This window comes from Eriocheir sinensis, chromosome 40 (assembly GCF_024679095.1).
Source record: "Eriocheir sinensis breed Jianghai 21 chromosome 40, ASM2467909v1, whole genome shotgun sequence".
Classification (NCBI taxonomy): Eukaryota; Metazoa; Arthropoda; class Malacostraca; order Decapoda; family Varunidae; genus Eriocheir; species Eriocheir sinensis.
Window position 1 is genome coordinate 7,396,702 of NC_066548.1, and position 15,983 is coordinate 7,412,684.

Below are 15,983 nucleotides of genomic sequence, written 5' to 3' on the forward strand. Positions count from 1 at the left end.
TATATATATATATATATATATATATATATATATATATATATATATATATATATATATATATATATATATAATATCTGATCAATATCTTCTGTGTTTTCAAAGGCGTAATAGAGCATTCCATCCCCACGCCTGGTAATGAATACCAAATTAATTCAACACACTTCAAAACACCGAAATATCACAAAAGAAGGAGGGCCTCATCACTCGTAATAACACGTGCCCTTGCTGAAAAGAGCGTGTTAAGGGCTGGTGTGTGCGTACAAAGATAATAAAGGAACAAGATAATAAAGTAACATGCAGCAGCGGACGCCTCACCTTGGCCGCTGGGCGTGCCTCAACACCCACGTCCCCAGCTCATGTGTCTCTCCTGCAGGCTGTCCCGTCACACCGGCAGCTCTATTCTCTTCGCAGCACACAGATATATCACTTTCAGAATAACACAGTCAGAAATACACGCGCATAGCTGCCGAAAGTGTCCGTGTTAGGGGCGGGCGAGGCTGACAACCACCTCGGTCATGTAAACAAATCAGCTGTCTGCAGGAGGGACTGTCTGGCACCACGTACTGTTCCTTCTATTTTTTTTTATCCTGATTGATTGATTGATGGTTTATTGTTTCAAAAGTACACAACAAAGGAGAATGGAGTAACATGCCATCCCGACCCCCAGGCAATATATAATGTGATTTGCAATAATTGATTTTTTTTGTTTTGTTTTGTTTTTTCATCTTTACGTACTACCTTCCCTATTTTTTCACTTCCATTATTAACATCCATTCTAATTTTACTTCCCGCTCACGTCTTCTTGCTGGATCACGAGGAATCTTATATAGGGAGTGAATCAAATCTCTCCTTGTTCTATTACTGCAGCCCAACATGGAACCTAATGAACAATGACCCCAGACGTCCATATATACTCCAAAGGCCTCGAACAGTTGGGAACCCTTTCTTGGCTCGGTGCTTTAGCTCACCTCGCGTCTCAGTGGGCCGGGTTCGAATCTCAGGCGCTTTGTGAAGAAAAAGTAGGTCTATTATCCCGAAAAGATCAATTTCTCATGTGTTTCGACATCCCCACTCTACATAGCCTCACATTGCACAAGAAATGTCCTAAGAGCATTCATTCTTATTTACGATGTATCATGTATCAAGGTCGGTTTTGAAATATAGTAACCACGAACGACAGTCAATCACAGGCCAATTCCGGAAGAAGCAGTGTCTCTCCACTCTCCATATATAGCTACATCTGTGGGTTCTTGAAGTGATTAAGCGGGGATCAAGCGGATGGGCGGGTAAGATGCTTGGCACCAGCAAGATTGCAGCTCATGGCGGCTTCTTAGTGAAAAGTAGCCATTTGTTGTGACTAGCAGAGCTCTGTGGTCTGTAGCTCGAGGGTATACTCTTTAATCACATTTATAACAGTTTGAGAAATAGTGCAGAACGGCTGCAATAACTTTATTCATTACCTCATTACATGACGCGCGCACTCATAACTCCACCTCCCCAGCCATATGTGGAGTCTTGAAGGGACCTCTTCTGATGACAGAACTGTCCACTTCTTAATACATAGGAACATTAATTTACACAATCAATGACAAAAAAAAGTTGCTTAAAAACAACACTAATACATCACATGATTTTATCACTTAATAAAATACCTTTAAAGTTCTGATGAACTTATTCTGTGGAGCAACGACAGTTAACTCTTGAAAAATTATGTGGTAGGTAATGATAACATAATTGTGAACACATGTAAATATGAATAAGAGATCAAAGGTGAAAAAATAGTAATAATAATGCAACAGGATGTTTTAGTACATAATTATATTACACTATAGACAAATGAATGAGTTTATGCAGGTTTGGTTGACTGGACAAAGTTACATGTAGAGCAAAAAAAGGGAGAGCCTGCTGAGATAGCTGCAGAGTAAGACGAGCAAGTGGAGCATATTCCTGCGTTTTCATAATTTTGTGTGCGAGTAACCATGTGTGAGTGTGCACGGTAGGGTGGACTTGCTTTCTCCTGTACTGGAGCTGATATGACCCGGCAAAACATCATTCAAAAGCTATTGAGAGAGGTACCTGGAAAAATATATAATGCCAAAGTAAGTCATAGTACTAATAATAAAAATAAAAATAATACTGATTACTATAATAATAATAATAATAATAATAATAATAATAATAACAATAAGTCCAAAAATATATGCCCACAAACAGGAGGTTTAAAAATAGCTGAACCCTGTCTGAGATGCAGGTTCCATTAGAGCTCACAAATGCTTGCTCTGCTATATTGTACTTTAAATATTGACAGATTGTGCTGTGGTTCTTAAAATAAGGGAATAGAGGCAGCAGGGCAGACGGTATGCAAACTGACAGGTTCAAACAGGGTGGAGATGACGTGAAAATGCTTGCAGGTGTTTCAAGAGACAAGGTTTAGAGGGAAGGTACCAAAGGATTAGAAAGGGGCAGAAGTAGCTGCACTGTACCAAATGATGGACCATAATGGATGCCAAAACTACAAGGGCATGTCTGATGAATGTGGGCGTGAAAGAATGTTTAATATATGAGCCCTTCCCCTCTCCTTGAAACATGCCCACATCACCCGGGCTTCAAGAGTCGGCTGAGGAGGGTGTAAGTGCTCTGGTTATCATGGGGTATGGGCAGCACTGGTGTTTATATCACTAGGTTCTCTGTTCTCTGACTCAGATGCTTTCCTACTCCTTATGACATTTTTTAGCTGATTCTGATAAAGACCATTTAGATTCTCCACCCTGGCTATGGGAAATGGGGTAACAATGATGATGATAGAATCAATAAAATAAAATATTTAACATACATAATATAATGAAAAAGAGGACTTCATAAAACTGGTAATATGCGCTTGGAAAGTTTAATATTACTGCATCTGCTTGAGTATATGCAAATGCCTTTCCTTTTTTCATGATATTTTAATGGTTAAGTAAGACAGTCTTATATATAACCAATTGCCAGTAGGCACTGACTGTATCATTATAATGATCAAAATACACTGAGTGATAAGTGACTGGCAAACATTTGTAAATTACAGTTGAAAATATCACAATTTTTTTTTGCATGTACTGACTTTTACAAACCACTCAGATTGAAACTCCACTTCAGACAAGTAAATCTTTTAAATGAGTACTATAGACATCTGCTGATATGCACTACTTATACCTTATTATTATTTTTTATTATTATTATTATGCCAATTGTAGTCTTACATTTCTCCCACATTAGCCACAGGGATTAAGAATGTCTCTGTATTCCCCATATATTGCAAAAGGTGACAATAATGAATATGTCTCCTATGGTACTACATGGGGTGAGGCTGGAGACTGGGTTCCCCTCACTTATATAATGAAAATAATAACATGGTGTTTATCGGATATTGTGTCCGTGGTAAGTCTGGTCCATTTAATTATTACTGTATTATCACCACTACTACTACTACTACTGTTCTAGTTTTTAGAAAACATAACCCTGGAGCACAGGTCACACTTCTCTATCTTATCTGCTACAATTTGTCTTTTACATCAAAGGAGGAATATGGAGACATGCATTCAGATTATCTTTGTCATAATAGAGTAGACAATATAAAAAATAATAATTCTGATTTGGATTTGGGCAGTCATTTATGATGCATATTAAATAAAGTAGCCTTAAAGACTTTTGTGGCTGCTGTTACAGATGTTATCAGTCTGCTATGGCAGCAAAACAACAGCTGGCGATAATCTTGCTCAAACAACAATAATTGGGAGATCTTCTGGAAGGCCACAAAAAACTAGCCTCTGCAAAAAACCTGAACTACACTACACTAGAATCATGCTAAAGGCTACCAGCAGACTTTTATTGGCTAGTGATTCTGCCCTTGTTAATCTTTAGAGATATCAACTGCAATCTGACCTAACACTATGGTTTTAAAAAGCTTTACCTCTACTTGAGTATATACAGAATAAATACAAATCTCATGTTAGTACGGCTTAATATCTTTCACATTCAGACAACACATCACAATTATTTTCCCTGTTCCACAGGATACTTTTTCTGCCTTCACAATATATTTATTATGTACTTCCAAAGTAAATATGTACAACTTTGTGAGCAAGGGCAACATACTAATCTAACAATATTCTAAACTTTAATTGTAAAAATAAATTTTCCTATATTTTCCAAATTACGTGCATGCCAGAAAATCTTTAAGTATACAATAACTTTGCCACAGTCACCCCCATCAAACAAATGTAATACAAAATAGTCACACTCTCATCTAAAATGTCATGCAAATGGACATACCTAGCATGATGAAAACTAATTTGGCAAAAATTTTATTATATTACTAAAACGAAGGCTTCAAGTACTCAGAATCCACATAATATGTATAATATATATATATATATATATATATATATATATATATATATATATATATATATATATATATATATATATATATATATATATATATATATGTATATATATATATATATATATATATATATATATATATATATATATATATATATATATATATATATATATATATATATATATATATATATATATATATATATATATATTCATGTGCAACAAAGAGTTTCACATTTTTAGATATCCCACAATTCTACAGGGTCTTCAAGGGTGCTGAGCACATTGAACTGATTTGAAACTTGAAAGTGTCACAGTATACTCATAGGCACAAGACAAGTCTTTCAGTCTCTCAAGATAACACACTACTATTGTGGCTACTCTTTAGATTCTTCTTGACCTGACATGATGCTTCAGCGTTGCAACATCAATCCCATGATCAGATGATAAGACCTTTGCACTCCAGAAAACCCTGCAGCTCTGAAGGATCCCCCAACAAGTGCTTACAAAGATGTGCTCCTTCTTCTTAGCATGATGATATCTCCATGCTGTAATTGGTTCAAAACCATAAAATCTATCAATAGTTAAAAATATGAAAACCCAACTTGATGTTTTTACTTTATAAATTTCATGTAAATATAGCAGCACATGCCACATGGTAATAGATGAAGAGGTTAATGGAATTTGTACTTCTGTACCTCAGAGGATAAGTAGATTTAAGGAGTCTTTTTTTAAGAAGCTACATTAAATCCTCAAAAACAATTGTCTTTAGAATTCATTATTTGCTAAAACTAACAAACACTTACTTTTTACAAAACATCTATGTATCCGACGAGAGCACATAAACTTAAATAAACTATTTCCCATGAGTGCTTCATGGTAACAATTTTTTTCTGCCTATTTGTACTTCCATTTTTTTTAAGATTACAAACCAAAACAATTTCCCTAATTAACAACATGCAATTGCTCCCAAATTCCAATGTCATGTAACTGAGGAGGTTAGTGATTTTTCTGCTCTATTTGGATGTCATAAAAATGCTCGTTGTTAACATGTTACAACTTGGAACACAGCTGTTGCACCTTGCTCAATTGTTGGCACCGAGTATTTCCCTTCATTTAGTAACTCTGAAGGCTGGCAATGAAAAGCAATATAAAGTACTAAATTTTAAATGAATTGTGTCAATGTTGTCACAGTTTCTCTTTAGAAATCATATCCAGCTTATCTTGCAAGTAACTCAAAATGGGAATTTCTACATTATCTTATCCTACATTATATCAGAGAGACATGACCATTACAAATACACATCTCATTATTCCACTGCACACCATGAATGGTGGCAAAGAGGGGCACAGCTCCTCTGGTACAGGAAGTTGATGCTAGGGAGAGGGTATCCACTTAATTATATATGCTAAGAACACTCATTAAAATGGTCACATGGCTTTTTTTACCCTCCACCTCAGCAGAAAGTGGTTTGCCAGTAATTAACTTCCCCTTTAAAAATAAAATGCTCAACTTTCACAGCTTATCGTTACAAATTTACCACAGCCCAGATGACCAGAACACAGATATTTACACGAGAAAACAGAGGTCTTTCACGCATTATAAAAATACTCGAGTTACAAACGAAGGGTGTAAGCATCAATTTCATAATGGCATCACTTCAAATGGAAAGACAAATTTAGCAGCAGTTAATTAAAAGACAGATGGGTGACAGCACTTCCTAACAACATTTTGTACATTGTTTTTACAATCTTAAATTTCTTCCTATTTTTACATACGACACTGTCTGTACCTCTTCTATTCTTTAACTTTAAAAGCGATATTTACATTTGTACTAACTGGGAAAGAGGCAAAGGGAGGGAGAAGAAACAGATGGTGGAGCAGGTGGATGGGAGTGTATTAGAACAGTAAGAAAGATTAGAGGAAAACAAGCCTTGGTAGGAGGAGGATGCGGGAACATTAGTTAAGGAGACTCTCAAGATCAGCCCCCATCCTCCTCAGGTCTCCCTCATCATCATCATCGTCCTCTGAGTTGCTGTCGTCACTGGGTAGTTGGCCACCTTGTCTGAACGTCACGCTTGGCAACTCATCCTCATCTTCATCTCCCACGGAACTCGACTTATGTTTCTTCATCTTCGGCTCCCCATCATCGTCGTCGTCATCTTCGTCATCCTCTTCATCATCATCACCCCCTTCTTCCATGTCATTAGAGGAAGAGTTATCCTCAGATGCCTCAGACTCAGGATCACCATCTGAGTCTGTAAGAAAAAGTAACCTCAGCAAAACCATCACTCAGTTTTAAATGGTAGCATATTTAAGGGATGAAGAAACTGATGGAGTAATTATATATATGAAGAAACTAATGAAGTAATTGTGGGGGTCTATATATGAGGACATTGATCACATAGTTGTATATATGAAGATGGTGATTAAGTAACTTATTTTGCTATGGCCACCCCCTCACACCTTAAACAGATTAAGGTTCATATTATTAAACTATTCTCAACCTTGCTGCATCTATTTAAAAAGGCTCTCATAGAAATTGTAGGAGTTTCCATTGATGGTTTCATGACCCTAGCGCTAGTTCTGCCAGGCTTTCACACTATGAATGGCAAAAACACTCTTGAAAATCCGACATATCTTCTCTGCATCCTTAAAAATAATCATAACAAGAACCTGAAGTGCTTGAAAATATGAGTCTAAGGCACTTCATCGTAGCTATGGGATTCGGTTAGGCTACTACAGCTGTGGAAAAGTAATATACCACAAGACGAACACGCTTACCATTGTCATCACTAAGAATTTTCTCCACTTCATCTTCCATGTTGTTCTTATCATCTGGACTCAGATATATGAGAGGATTGATGTCTTGCAGGAGGCTGCCACTGGGCGTTCTCATCCTCTGGGGCACCTCTAGATCTGTGACAAAAGAAGGGATGCACGTCATTCTTGGCCCTCCTCTTCTCTGCGGATCCAGGTTCTAACACCCACATTCATTATAATAACTAGGATACTACCTGCTATGTGAACAGTGGCCATAAAGAGACAGGAAAATGACAGTGGCTAAGACTTCTCAGTTGAACAAAGCATGCATAGTTTTACCAAAAAAGTAATCATCTGTGTAGAACGTTTTTCTGCATCAAAAGTCAGATTACATGCCAAGTCAAACAGATCCAAAGCAAGCATATACACTCTCAAAATTCCATAATTAAAGAAAATACACAAAAGGTTTTATAATGAGAAAATGGTGAGCTAGGAAACAGCGCAGTCTGAGGGTGCCATGAATGAATTTAATTTCATTTTAATTTGATATTGCTCTAAACTACTGTGAATATGCCTGGCTGAAAAAAAAAAAAAAAAAAAAGGCCTCAAAACTGACAGCTATAACATTTTTGGAAAACTTTAAAATGCTTTAGCTCACCAGGCATATCATTAGGTCTGAGCCACGGCATGTCGGGGTTTGAACAGTGAAGGGGAGGGACCCGCTGTACTTTCTTCTCAGTCTCCTTGGTGAGGGGGAAAAGGCGCTCCTCAACTCTTTCCCAGCGCTCGGCACACTTCCACAGCCAGTTAGGCGTCACAATCTGGGGAATGATTCTGTTGTTCACATTGTCTTCCATCGAGTTGTAATCATAGGCTAGAATATGGGATCTAAAAGCATACTGGAGAAAGAAATATAAATGAGCATAAGTCTCACACGGTAGATGGTTTGCAGAATACAGAAAAGTTGCATCTACTAGGCCCATGTGCTTCAAAATTAAGTCAATTGCCACTGTTATTGTCAGTTATAACATATTCCCATAAACAAGATAGAAAATGTTGATGCATGGCCATTCTGTGCTAAAAAAATAGGGGGTTGGGGATAAGCTCTCCTATTTCAACATCTTTAATTGTAAAATATACAGCCATTTTGTAACCCTTGAAGACAGACTACAGAATACTATACAGACAAATAACTCTTTTTAATTGATGCTCTCCTCAGTTAAAGGATGAAACTATGGTGGAAAGATAATCATGCTTACCTTGATGGACTTTACTTTCCTAGCAGAGTTGACCTTTTCGGTGTGTCTGTTTGCGGCCACCAGGTGAGTGGTGGGGGGTCCTGCTTCCCCTCGTACAACTAACTTTTCACTCACTGTGGCCCCAAAGCTGGTAGCAATGAGGAAAGCCTTTGAGTCCTTCAGCTTAACCTGCTGTGGTACAACCCCAGAGAACACAATGTTGACACCTTGCAGCACATCCCTCTTCACACCAGGAACTATCTTCTTGAGGTCTGGTAGCGGTTTCTCACTTAACGCAACTCCCTTCTGTCCTGGCTGCTTCTTGGTGAGTTTTTGGTCCTCCTGCTTTTCCAGACCTGCCTCATACTCCTTGAAGAACATCTGGTGTATCTTCTTGAGAATGTCCTCGAGATAGAGAAGGTAATCATCATCGTCAACCACATCAAAGACCTGTTGCTGGGGTATGACCTGAGACTCGGGTTGTGGTGGCTGGTCATTGGGCTCTTTAGATTGTGGCTTTTCATCCTGCTTGGACTCAACTGTTTCATCTTCTTTATTCTCGGAACCTTCTTTAGCTTTTTCACTTTCACTTTTACATTCAACCTCCTCAGCCTTATCACAGGTTTCTTGAGTTTCAGTGACAAGTTTTTCCTCTTGTGTAGTAGGTTGTTCAGTCTCTGGGGAAGATTCTTGGGGTGCAGACTTAGCTTCTTGACTTAAAGATTCTGAGTCTCCCTCTAATGCCTCACCTTTACTTTGAGTAGATTTCTGAGATTTTTGTTTCTCTGAACAATTTTCTTGAACCTGTGAATCAATGTTCTTTTCTACATTAGATTCTAGAGTCTTTGAATGAGATTTCTGGTCTTCTGAACTGGACTTGGCCTCAGCCTGCACTTCTTCAACCCCTGAACTGGACTCCTGGCCATCTGGGCTGGATTCATGGGCTTCTGGGGAGGATTCCCAACTTTCATCTGACCCACTGTAGTTACCTGAATCTTCATTAGACTTTGTATCAGACAGCAGTCCTCTTTCCCCATCAGCAGTGACTTCCCTTGCCTCCTGACGTTCGGCAGAGTCAGCTGCTTGTTGAGAGGACTGGGTACTGTCAACATCAGCATTGGAGCTACTGTCCTTCTTTTGTTCTTCATCCTGATTCTCAGAGGATACTGAAAAGAAAGAATTGAAAGTATGGAAGTATTTAAATATCCACAGTGGAACCATAAACACGTGAGGAAAAATCAACATATTACCATAATCAAAATGGAAGCCGTAGGTAAGAGTTGATGCTTACACTTTTGCTGCTGATAAGTTCCTCATTTCACTCTATGACCTTCCTGCTTTACACATACACACACACTATTAGAGCTTAGCTTGGGCCCGGTAGACTACAAATGGGTAAATACTAATAGGTATATATACACACACACACACACACACACACACACACACACACACACACACACACACACACACACACACACACACACACAGATTTTTCTTTCGTAGAGCAAAGCAATTTCAGCTCTCCTCTAAACCTCTTGCAAAATTTTGTTTCCAAGACAGGTGTATACAAGGAACATCAACTAAACTATATCAGTGTCACAGAAAAGCATTTATGTTATTATTACAGCTACACCTTGGGATTTCTCCATCTCCAATCTTTTCACCAACCTTTCTGTGAAGGCAAGGACATTTATCATTTCTTAAAAAATAACAGGCCACTTACCGACAGGTCTGATAATTTCCTTCTTGAGGTTTTTGAAGTCAATGCCATGACGGTCATCTCGCTCCTTTTTCTGCAGACCCACGGGAGCATTGATGTCACCCGTGTGCCGGAAGAAGTGGTAAGGCGCCACCTGTACCACATTAGGGGAGAAGTTCCACACGTCTGTCCGGTCGTCAATGATGCAAACCATATTGTCTCCACAAGGAAACAGGGAGCTGCAAGGTGGACCAACAGGTTGTAAGCACAGATACTGGCCTTATACTGATACCCATTTAAGTAAATTAATATATACATTACATATAATGATAATAAGATAAAATAAAACATAAAATGATAAAATAATAAAAGATGTAAAATATTTAAACTTACTCCAGGTTGGCTTTCTTGGACATGAGGTTCAAACATTCATTTCTGGAGAGGATACGCTGACCAAAGAGTTTGCGGTCTGGGTCAAGAAAGTGTGCTATATAATGCGCATATTCTCTAACCCCAAAGGTACTGATGTGGAGCTCGTAATACTTGGAAATATTCTCCAGGAAGTCTTTGGTGTGCGGCCTGAGGCGGGCATGGTACCATGGGCCACAAGCAGAAAGTTGGAAGTGGTACACATCCTGAAAATTCACAACCATTACCACACAATACCACCATATAATGAGAAAAAGAATAAGTCATTCTATGATATTATTTTACTGAGTGAACACAATAAACAAATTTTTATACAACAGGCAACCTCAGTAATTCAACTGTCTATTATCCAACATTTCACTACTACAACATTTCAAAATACTTACCTTTTTTATAATTCGACACACAATCCCTACCATTTTTTTTTTTTTTTTTCAAATTCTGCACCAGATATTAATTTTCAAACTTTGTGCCAGACATCTGCCTGTAAAACAACTAGAGCTTCTGGCAGCTGAGGAGCATTTTGGATCACAAAGATAGATTGTGACTGTCTTAAGTCAGGTCCAGCCTGAATGGCGCAGGCAAGTGTTTTATAGTGACGTAAGTGATGAGCGGAAGAGAGCGGGGGAATTCAGCCATAACTCTGTCATTTTTGGTTACTTCTTCATAATATTTTGCCACAAGCTAGCCGAGGCGTGTATGAAGCTGTGATTTTTTTCAATTTTATCGATTTTTTGAAAAAATCCACGGCGGACGCTCTCCTTAAGTACAGTGTATATTGTTTCATATAAACATTACCTTGAGGTTGGCGGGGATGTGGTCATTGGTGGTATGAATCAATGTCTGGTCCAGGTCTACTAATAACACCAGCTTTTGCTGCTTCAAGAGGTTCCTGATATCCTCTTGACCCAGCTTTTGTGCCTCCTGCAGAGAAATACAATAATATTTAAAATTTTCTCCTTCACTTTAGGGAATCATACACATAACACATTTTACATATGGAAGGCAAAGAAGTAAAAACTATGAATATCAAAGTCATGAGAAATTATACTATTCAACACATGTCTGACTACACTGTCTGTAAGTACTGACAGGTGACTGGTGTGGTTACAGGGCAATGCAACGAGCAATGGAGGAAATGTCTGGGCGGTGATCTAATTACTACAGTCCCGTGGCATAACGTTTGTCGTATGCAATTTATGAAAATTGGTACCGTGTCTACTGAAGGCCCTCGGGTGTTTAACCAGGGTATTATGACGTCCACTGACAGCCCAAGGAGTTTAAGGGTTAAAAGAAACACAGGTTGGCTATGCAAAGGTGCTATTGACAAGACTTAATCAGGAATTTCAGAGTCAGGAAACACTCTTTTGACATTATCCAGATTTTTCAGTTATCAGCAAGGGCATTGGCTGAGTTAATGTGAATAAATGAACATCTGCTGTACTTCAAACTGTTGTGTATAAAATGACATATATACAATTACTCTAGTAGTCAGCTACCTGGAGACAGATAACAGGAGTCCTAAGTTATCTATCGATGTTCAGAGGCAACACACACACACTCACCCCACGCGATATTTTGAGATCAGGGACAGAATGCAGCATGCTGACCGCCTCAGTCTTGGGCAAGTCCTCTTCTCGCAGCAGAACTCCACAGTCGCAGCAGATGTTACCCATGAGTGCTGTGTGTCCACATGCTTCCACCTCCACAATCTCACTCCTTCAAAACAAATTATGTTACACCTGCATTTAGTTATATTTAATAAAAAAAATACTCACCACAAGTATTCAATTTATGATTTTTTTATAATATTCTGCTTGTAGTATGCCAATAACTGTCAACATAACCATTACCAGACTCCTTTGTTTCTACTTAACTTTCAAGAAGTTTTAGCACACTAGACAAATCAACTATAAAATAAATAAGGAAGAACTAATGAAATCAATAAGACAATGGATTTCAATTGAAGGGTAAGAAACAGGACCTACCCATCTGTTATGAAGTCCCCAACGCTGACCAAGACCTGAGTGACCACACCCGAGCTTTTGGCCTTGATGATGGTGCGCTGGCCGTCCTCCGACACCACCTCACACAGACGTCTGCGTGGGAACACATTGGTGCCCTTCTTGGTGTACACATTAAGAACCTGCAGAATTAAATTACTCTCATTTGCTGTGTGCAGTGCAGGAAAGGTTAGAGGAAAATTACTAGATGCACATTATGCAATTTTCCCTTAAATAGAATGTAATGTAATATTAAAAAAAAAATGTTACATACAAAGTATAGCAGTGAGTTTAGGAAATGGACCAAATATGATCAGATGAACAGCAGGCCCTTGGTTTCTCTTTCAACTACTAATTTTGAGATGCTGACTGCTTATTTCTGGACAAAATATGATGCTGTTTATTATGGAGATAATATTTTTCTCTGGAAATAACTAAATGATTGACTTTTCAATGCCTTTTGTGCACCCACCGCTGCCCGCCACCACAGCCGCAAAACAGCTCACAGAGAGGTTCAACTTGCTTACTGCTTCTATATTTCACTCACCACTCACAAAGATCAAAAGTGAACAAACTAGATCAAAAGCAGGCAAATTTATGTTTTTCCTGCTGTGTATTCCCCAGTATGCATGTGTATTGAGCAGCAGAGCGACTTATTTCTGCGAGGAGGTATTTCTTGCAACACCAGTTGGACCGCCGCCGCCATATCCTGTCCTGCGCTGCGTATTTTTCCCCAGCTCCACACTGCGTGCCAAATAATGTTACCCTAAACGGTAAAACTTTAGAACAACTGCTTCTCCGTCTCCACCACTCCAGCCCCCCCTAACCCCCAACACAAGCCTGGGAACCTGTGGGGAACCGGGGTTTTTGAGGGGGAGGCAAAATCACTGAAAAATGGGTTTCCAAAATATCCCTAAAATAGTCCTTAAATTAGGGAAAATTCCCTGGTCTCGAAAGTAGGGAAAATCCCTAACGTATACTTTTGTAATCTATTATAACAACCTAGCAGCCGCTGCAGCCGGTGTGTTGACGAGTGTCGGGCATGTCACCCCCCCAGCCCCTCACCACCGCCGCCCAAATCCGTCCCGTGCTGTGTAATTTTCAAGGCCCACACCTCACGTCGAATATACTTAAACTACCCAAACCAAACTTTACATAACCTAGCCTCTAATGGGAGGGCTTTGCCCCCCTCAACCCCCTTGCTAACCAGGGGGGGCTGTGCCCCCCTGGACCCCCCCACATGTATGAGGTGCCAGAAATCGGTTCTTTAGGGTGGGTGAGCATATTTAAACTACATACTCTAATCGAACTTTACATAACCTAACCTTTAACGAGGGGGGGGAAGGGGCTTCGCCCCCCTCCCACATGTATGATGCGTTCGATTAATCCCTGTAGGGAACCGTGGTTTTGGTGGTGGAAAGCCAAATCACTGAAAAATGGGCTTCTAAAATGTCCCTAAAAAAATCCCAAAAATAGGGAAAATTCCCTAGTATCTAAAGTAAGGAAAGTCTCTCACGTATACTCTTGTAATCTATTCCAATATAACCTAGCAGCCGCCACGGCGGGTCTGTTGACGAGTGTCGGGCGTATAATTGGATGGTAAGCGTAGTGGAACCCCCCACCCCAATCCGTAGTCGAGCAACTCTTGGGAAATGTCATGTTTCATAATTACATATGGTACAGTACTGACGGTTAACCCATCCACTTCTTGTAAGTTGGTGCTAGATCATTGTTACCGAGTACTTTGGGGTACAAAATAAAACAGATTTGTGACAGCTGTCATCCAGCACTGACGCTCCTGCTGTCAACTGACCCAGGGGTGACCTACCGATTGCTACGTGTCACCCTGGCCTCCATTTTATTCAAATTTTGAGTTGCGAGCGTTGAACAATATCCGGTTGGTTTCAGACATATGCTTGTCACAGCTTCATGCGACCGTGTTTCACAAAGCGCATGTCACACGCCCGTGTCACTGTTTGACTTGGTTTTGGGATAGTAATCGGTCCTTTTGTCAAACTACATGCATACTAATAAAGAGGTTAAATACTCAGTTAACACTTACCGAGAGGTGAAGTAGAATGATATTTTGAGTGAGTGAGTGTCGGTCCATCCATCCATTATGGCGGCTTGAGAACAACTGACTTCAGGAACCCGCCTATAGGTGTTACCCCTGATAAACCCTTACTTAGTTAAATTTCATGAATGTATTCCCTTAAAATTATAAAATACAAATAGTTGCGCCATTATTCGCTTTAATATAGAGAAGAAAATAACAGAACTCTTAAAAACCGTTTTTTGTCCAAAATCGTTATGATCCATGCGCGTTCTGGATATTACTGACTTAGAAACTAATGTCTGTGGTGTACCCAAGTGTAAGGCAGCTATGAGGCTCAGTCAGCAAGCCCTAGTGTGAAACAACAACAACAAGGCATCCCCTCCTAATTAAGCCATTTACGCAGTTATTTGGTATGACCAGGAACTAAAACCTTAACAAAAGAGAAGCAGATGAAGTATCCTATGCACTCCGCATGCTATTTTTTCGGTACATTAGAAGCAATAGTTAGCTAGATTAACCCAAGTTCCTCTGCACACTGAGGGAGGGCCATGACAGCCGCCCCCTGACAGACTGACAATTAGAGTAACACAAGGAAACTAACAATTAGAGAAGAATGCAATTACGAAGGACGATAAACATTCTGGAAGGAGAGTGAAATGACAAGTTCCTCTGCACACTGAGGGCGGGCCATGACAGCCGCCCCGCCCCTGCCCCCACCTTGTACTTGTGGCCGCAGGTTCCCGTGAGGGGCGTCTCCTCGAAGGTCTCCCTGGAGGGCAGCATGGCGAGGCACACACCCGGGAGGCTCTTCTTCTTCTTCTGCTCGGTCTTGTTTGTTTTGCCAGGAGTCCGCCACCTTGTGCTTCTTCCTCTTCTTCTTCTTTTGACCTGTGACGCTTTGTATCGCTGCTTCGGGCTTCCTCCTTTCTCGGTCCTCTCCTCTGCTTATTCACACACTTTGCTTTTTCAATGGTGCCGTATAACTCCACCTTCCTCCCTATCTCGCACTATTCTTTTCACGCCACCTCTGCCACCGCCGCCGTGCCTCGTTATTTCCGGGTCACGTTGATGATATTTGATTTCCACCACTCTCTGCAGAGCCACAAGATGTCCTGTTTGGGTTAGTTTTTTCCTGAATTTATGTGTTCACTATCAAGATAAGTCCGGTGTTTGTTTCCTTTAAAGCCGGTTCCTATTTTTGCGTGGGCGATTTGAATACTGGTATAGTACACGTATGCAGGGAGGTATGGGCTGCCCAGTGGGGGGGGGGGCGGTGACGCCTGGAGATGTGGCGTCCCTGTGCTTCCTCTAATAAGCCCTTAGGAGACTAAAAGAAATCCTTATAGTTTCCTTGGGTTCCTCCGTATAGGCGTATACTCAGGAAGGCGGACTACGAGGGGTTGAGAAA

General features: G+C 40.0%; 1 protein-coding gene across 1 annotated transcript; it reads right to left on the reverse strand.

Annotated features, from left to right (window-relative positions):
- Positions 1-4,569: 4,569 nt before the first annotated feature.
- Positions 4,570-15,630, reverse strand: LOC127009297 (RNA polymerase II subunit A C-terminal domain phosphatase-like). The gene is made up of 10 exons (XM_050882247.1): positions 15,293-15,630; positions 12,505-12,662; positions 12,082-12,235; positions 11,315-11,440; positions 10,481-10,722; positions 10,112-10,326; positions 8,407-9,551; positions 7,806-7,968; positions 7,169-7,303; positions 4,570-6,642 (listed from the first exon to the last, which is right to left on the reverse strand). The coding sequence occupies exons 1-10, from the start codon at positions 15,356-15,358 to the stop codon at positions 6,344-6,346; spliced, it is 2,703 nt and encodes a 900-aa protein (XP_050738204.1). The 5' UTR covers positions 15,359-15,630; the 3' UTR covers positions 4,570-6,343.
- Positions 15,631-15,983: the final 353 nt, after the last annotated feature.

Bases quoted from the DNA above. Each gene is read 5' to 3' on its own strand.
- LOC127009297 (XM_050882247.1), bottom strand. From the start codon at position 15,358: ATGCTGCCCTCCAGGGAGACCTTCGAGGAGACGCCCCTCACGGGAACC. The intron at 10,723-11,314 runs GTAATGTTTATA...GTGAATTTTCAG, and splicing joins ACATCCCCGCCAACCTCAAG to GATGTGTACCACTTCCAACT. The intron at 7,304-7,805 runs GTGAGCTAAAGC...CTTTTGTCACAG, and splicing joins CAGACCTAATGATATGCCTG to ATCTAGAGGTGCCCCAGAGG.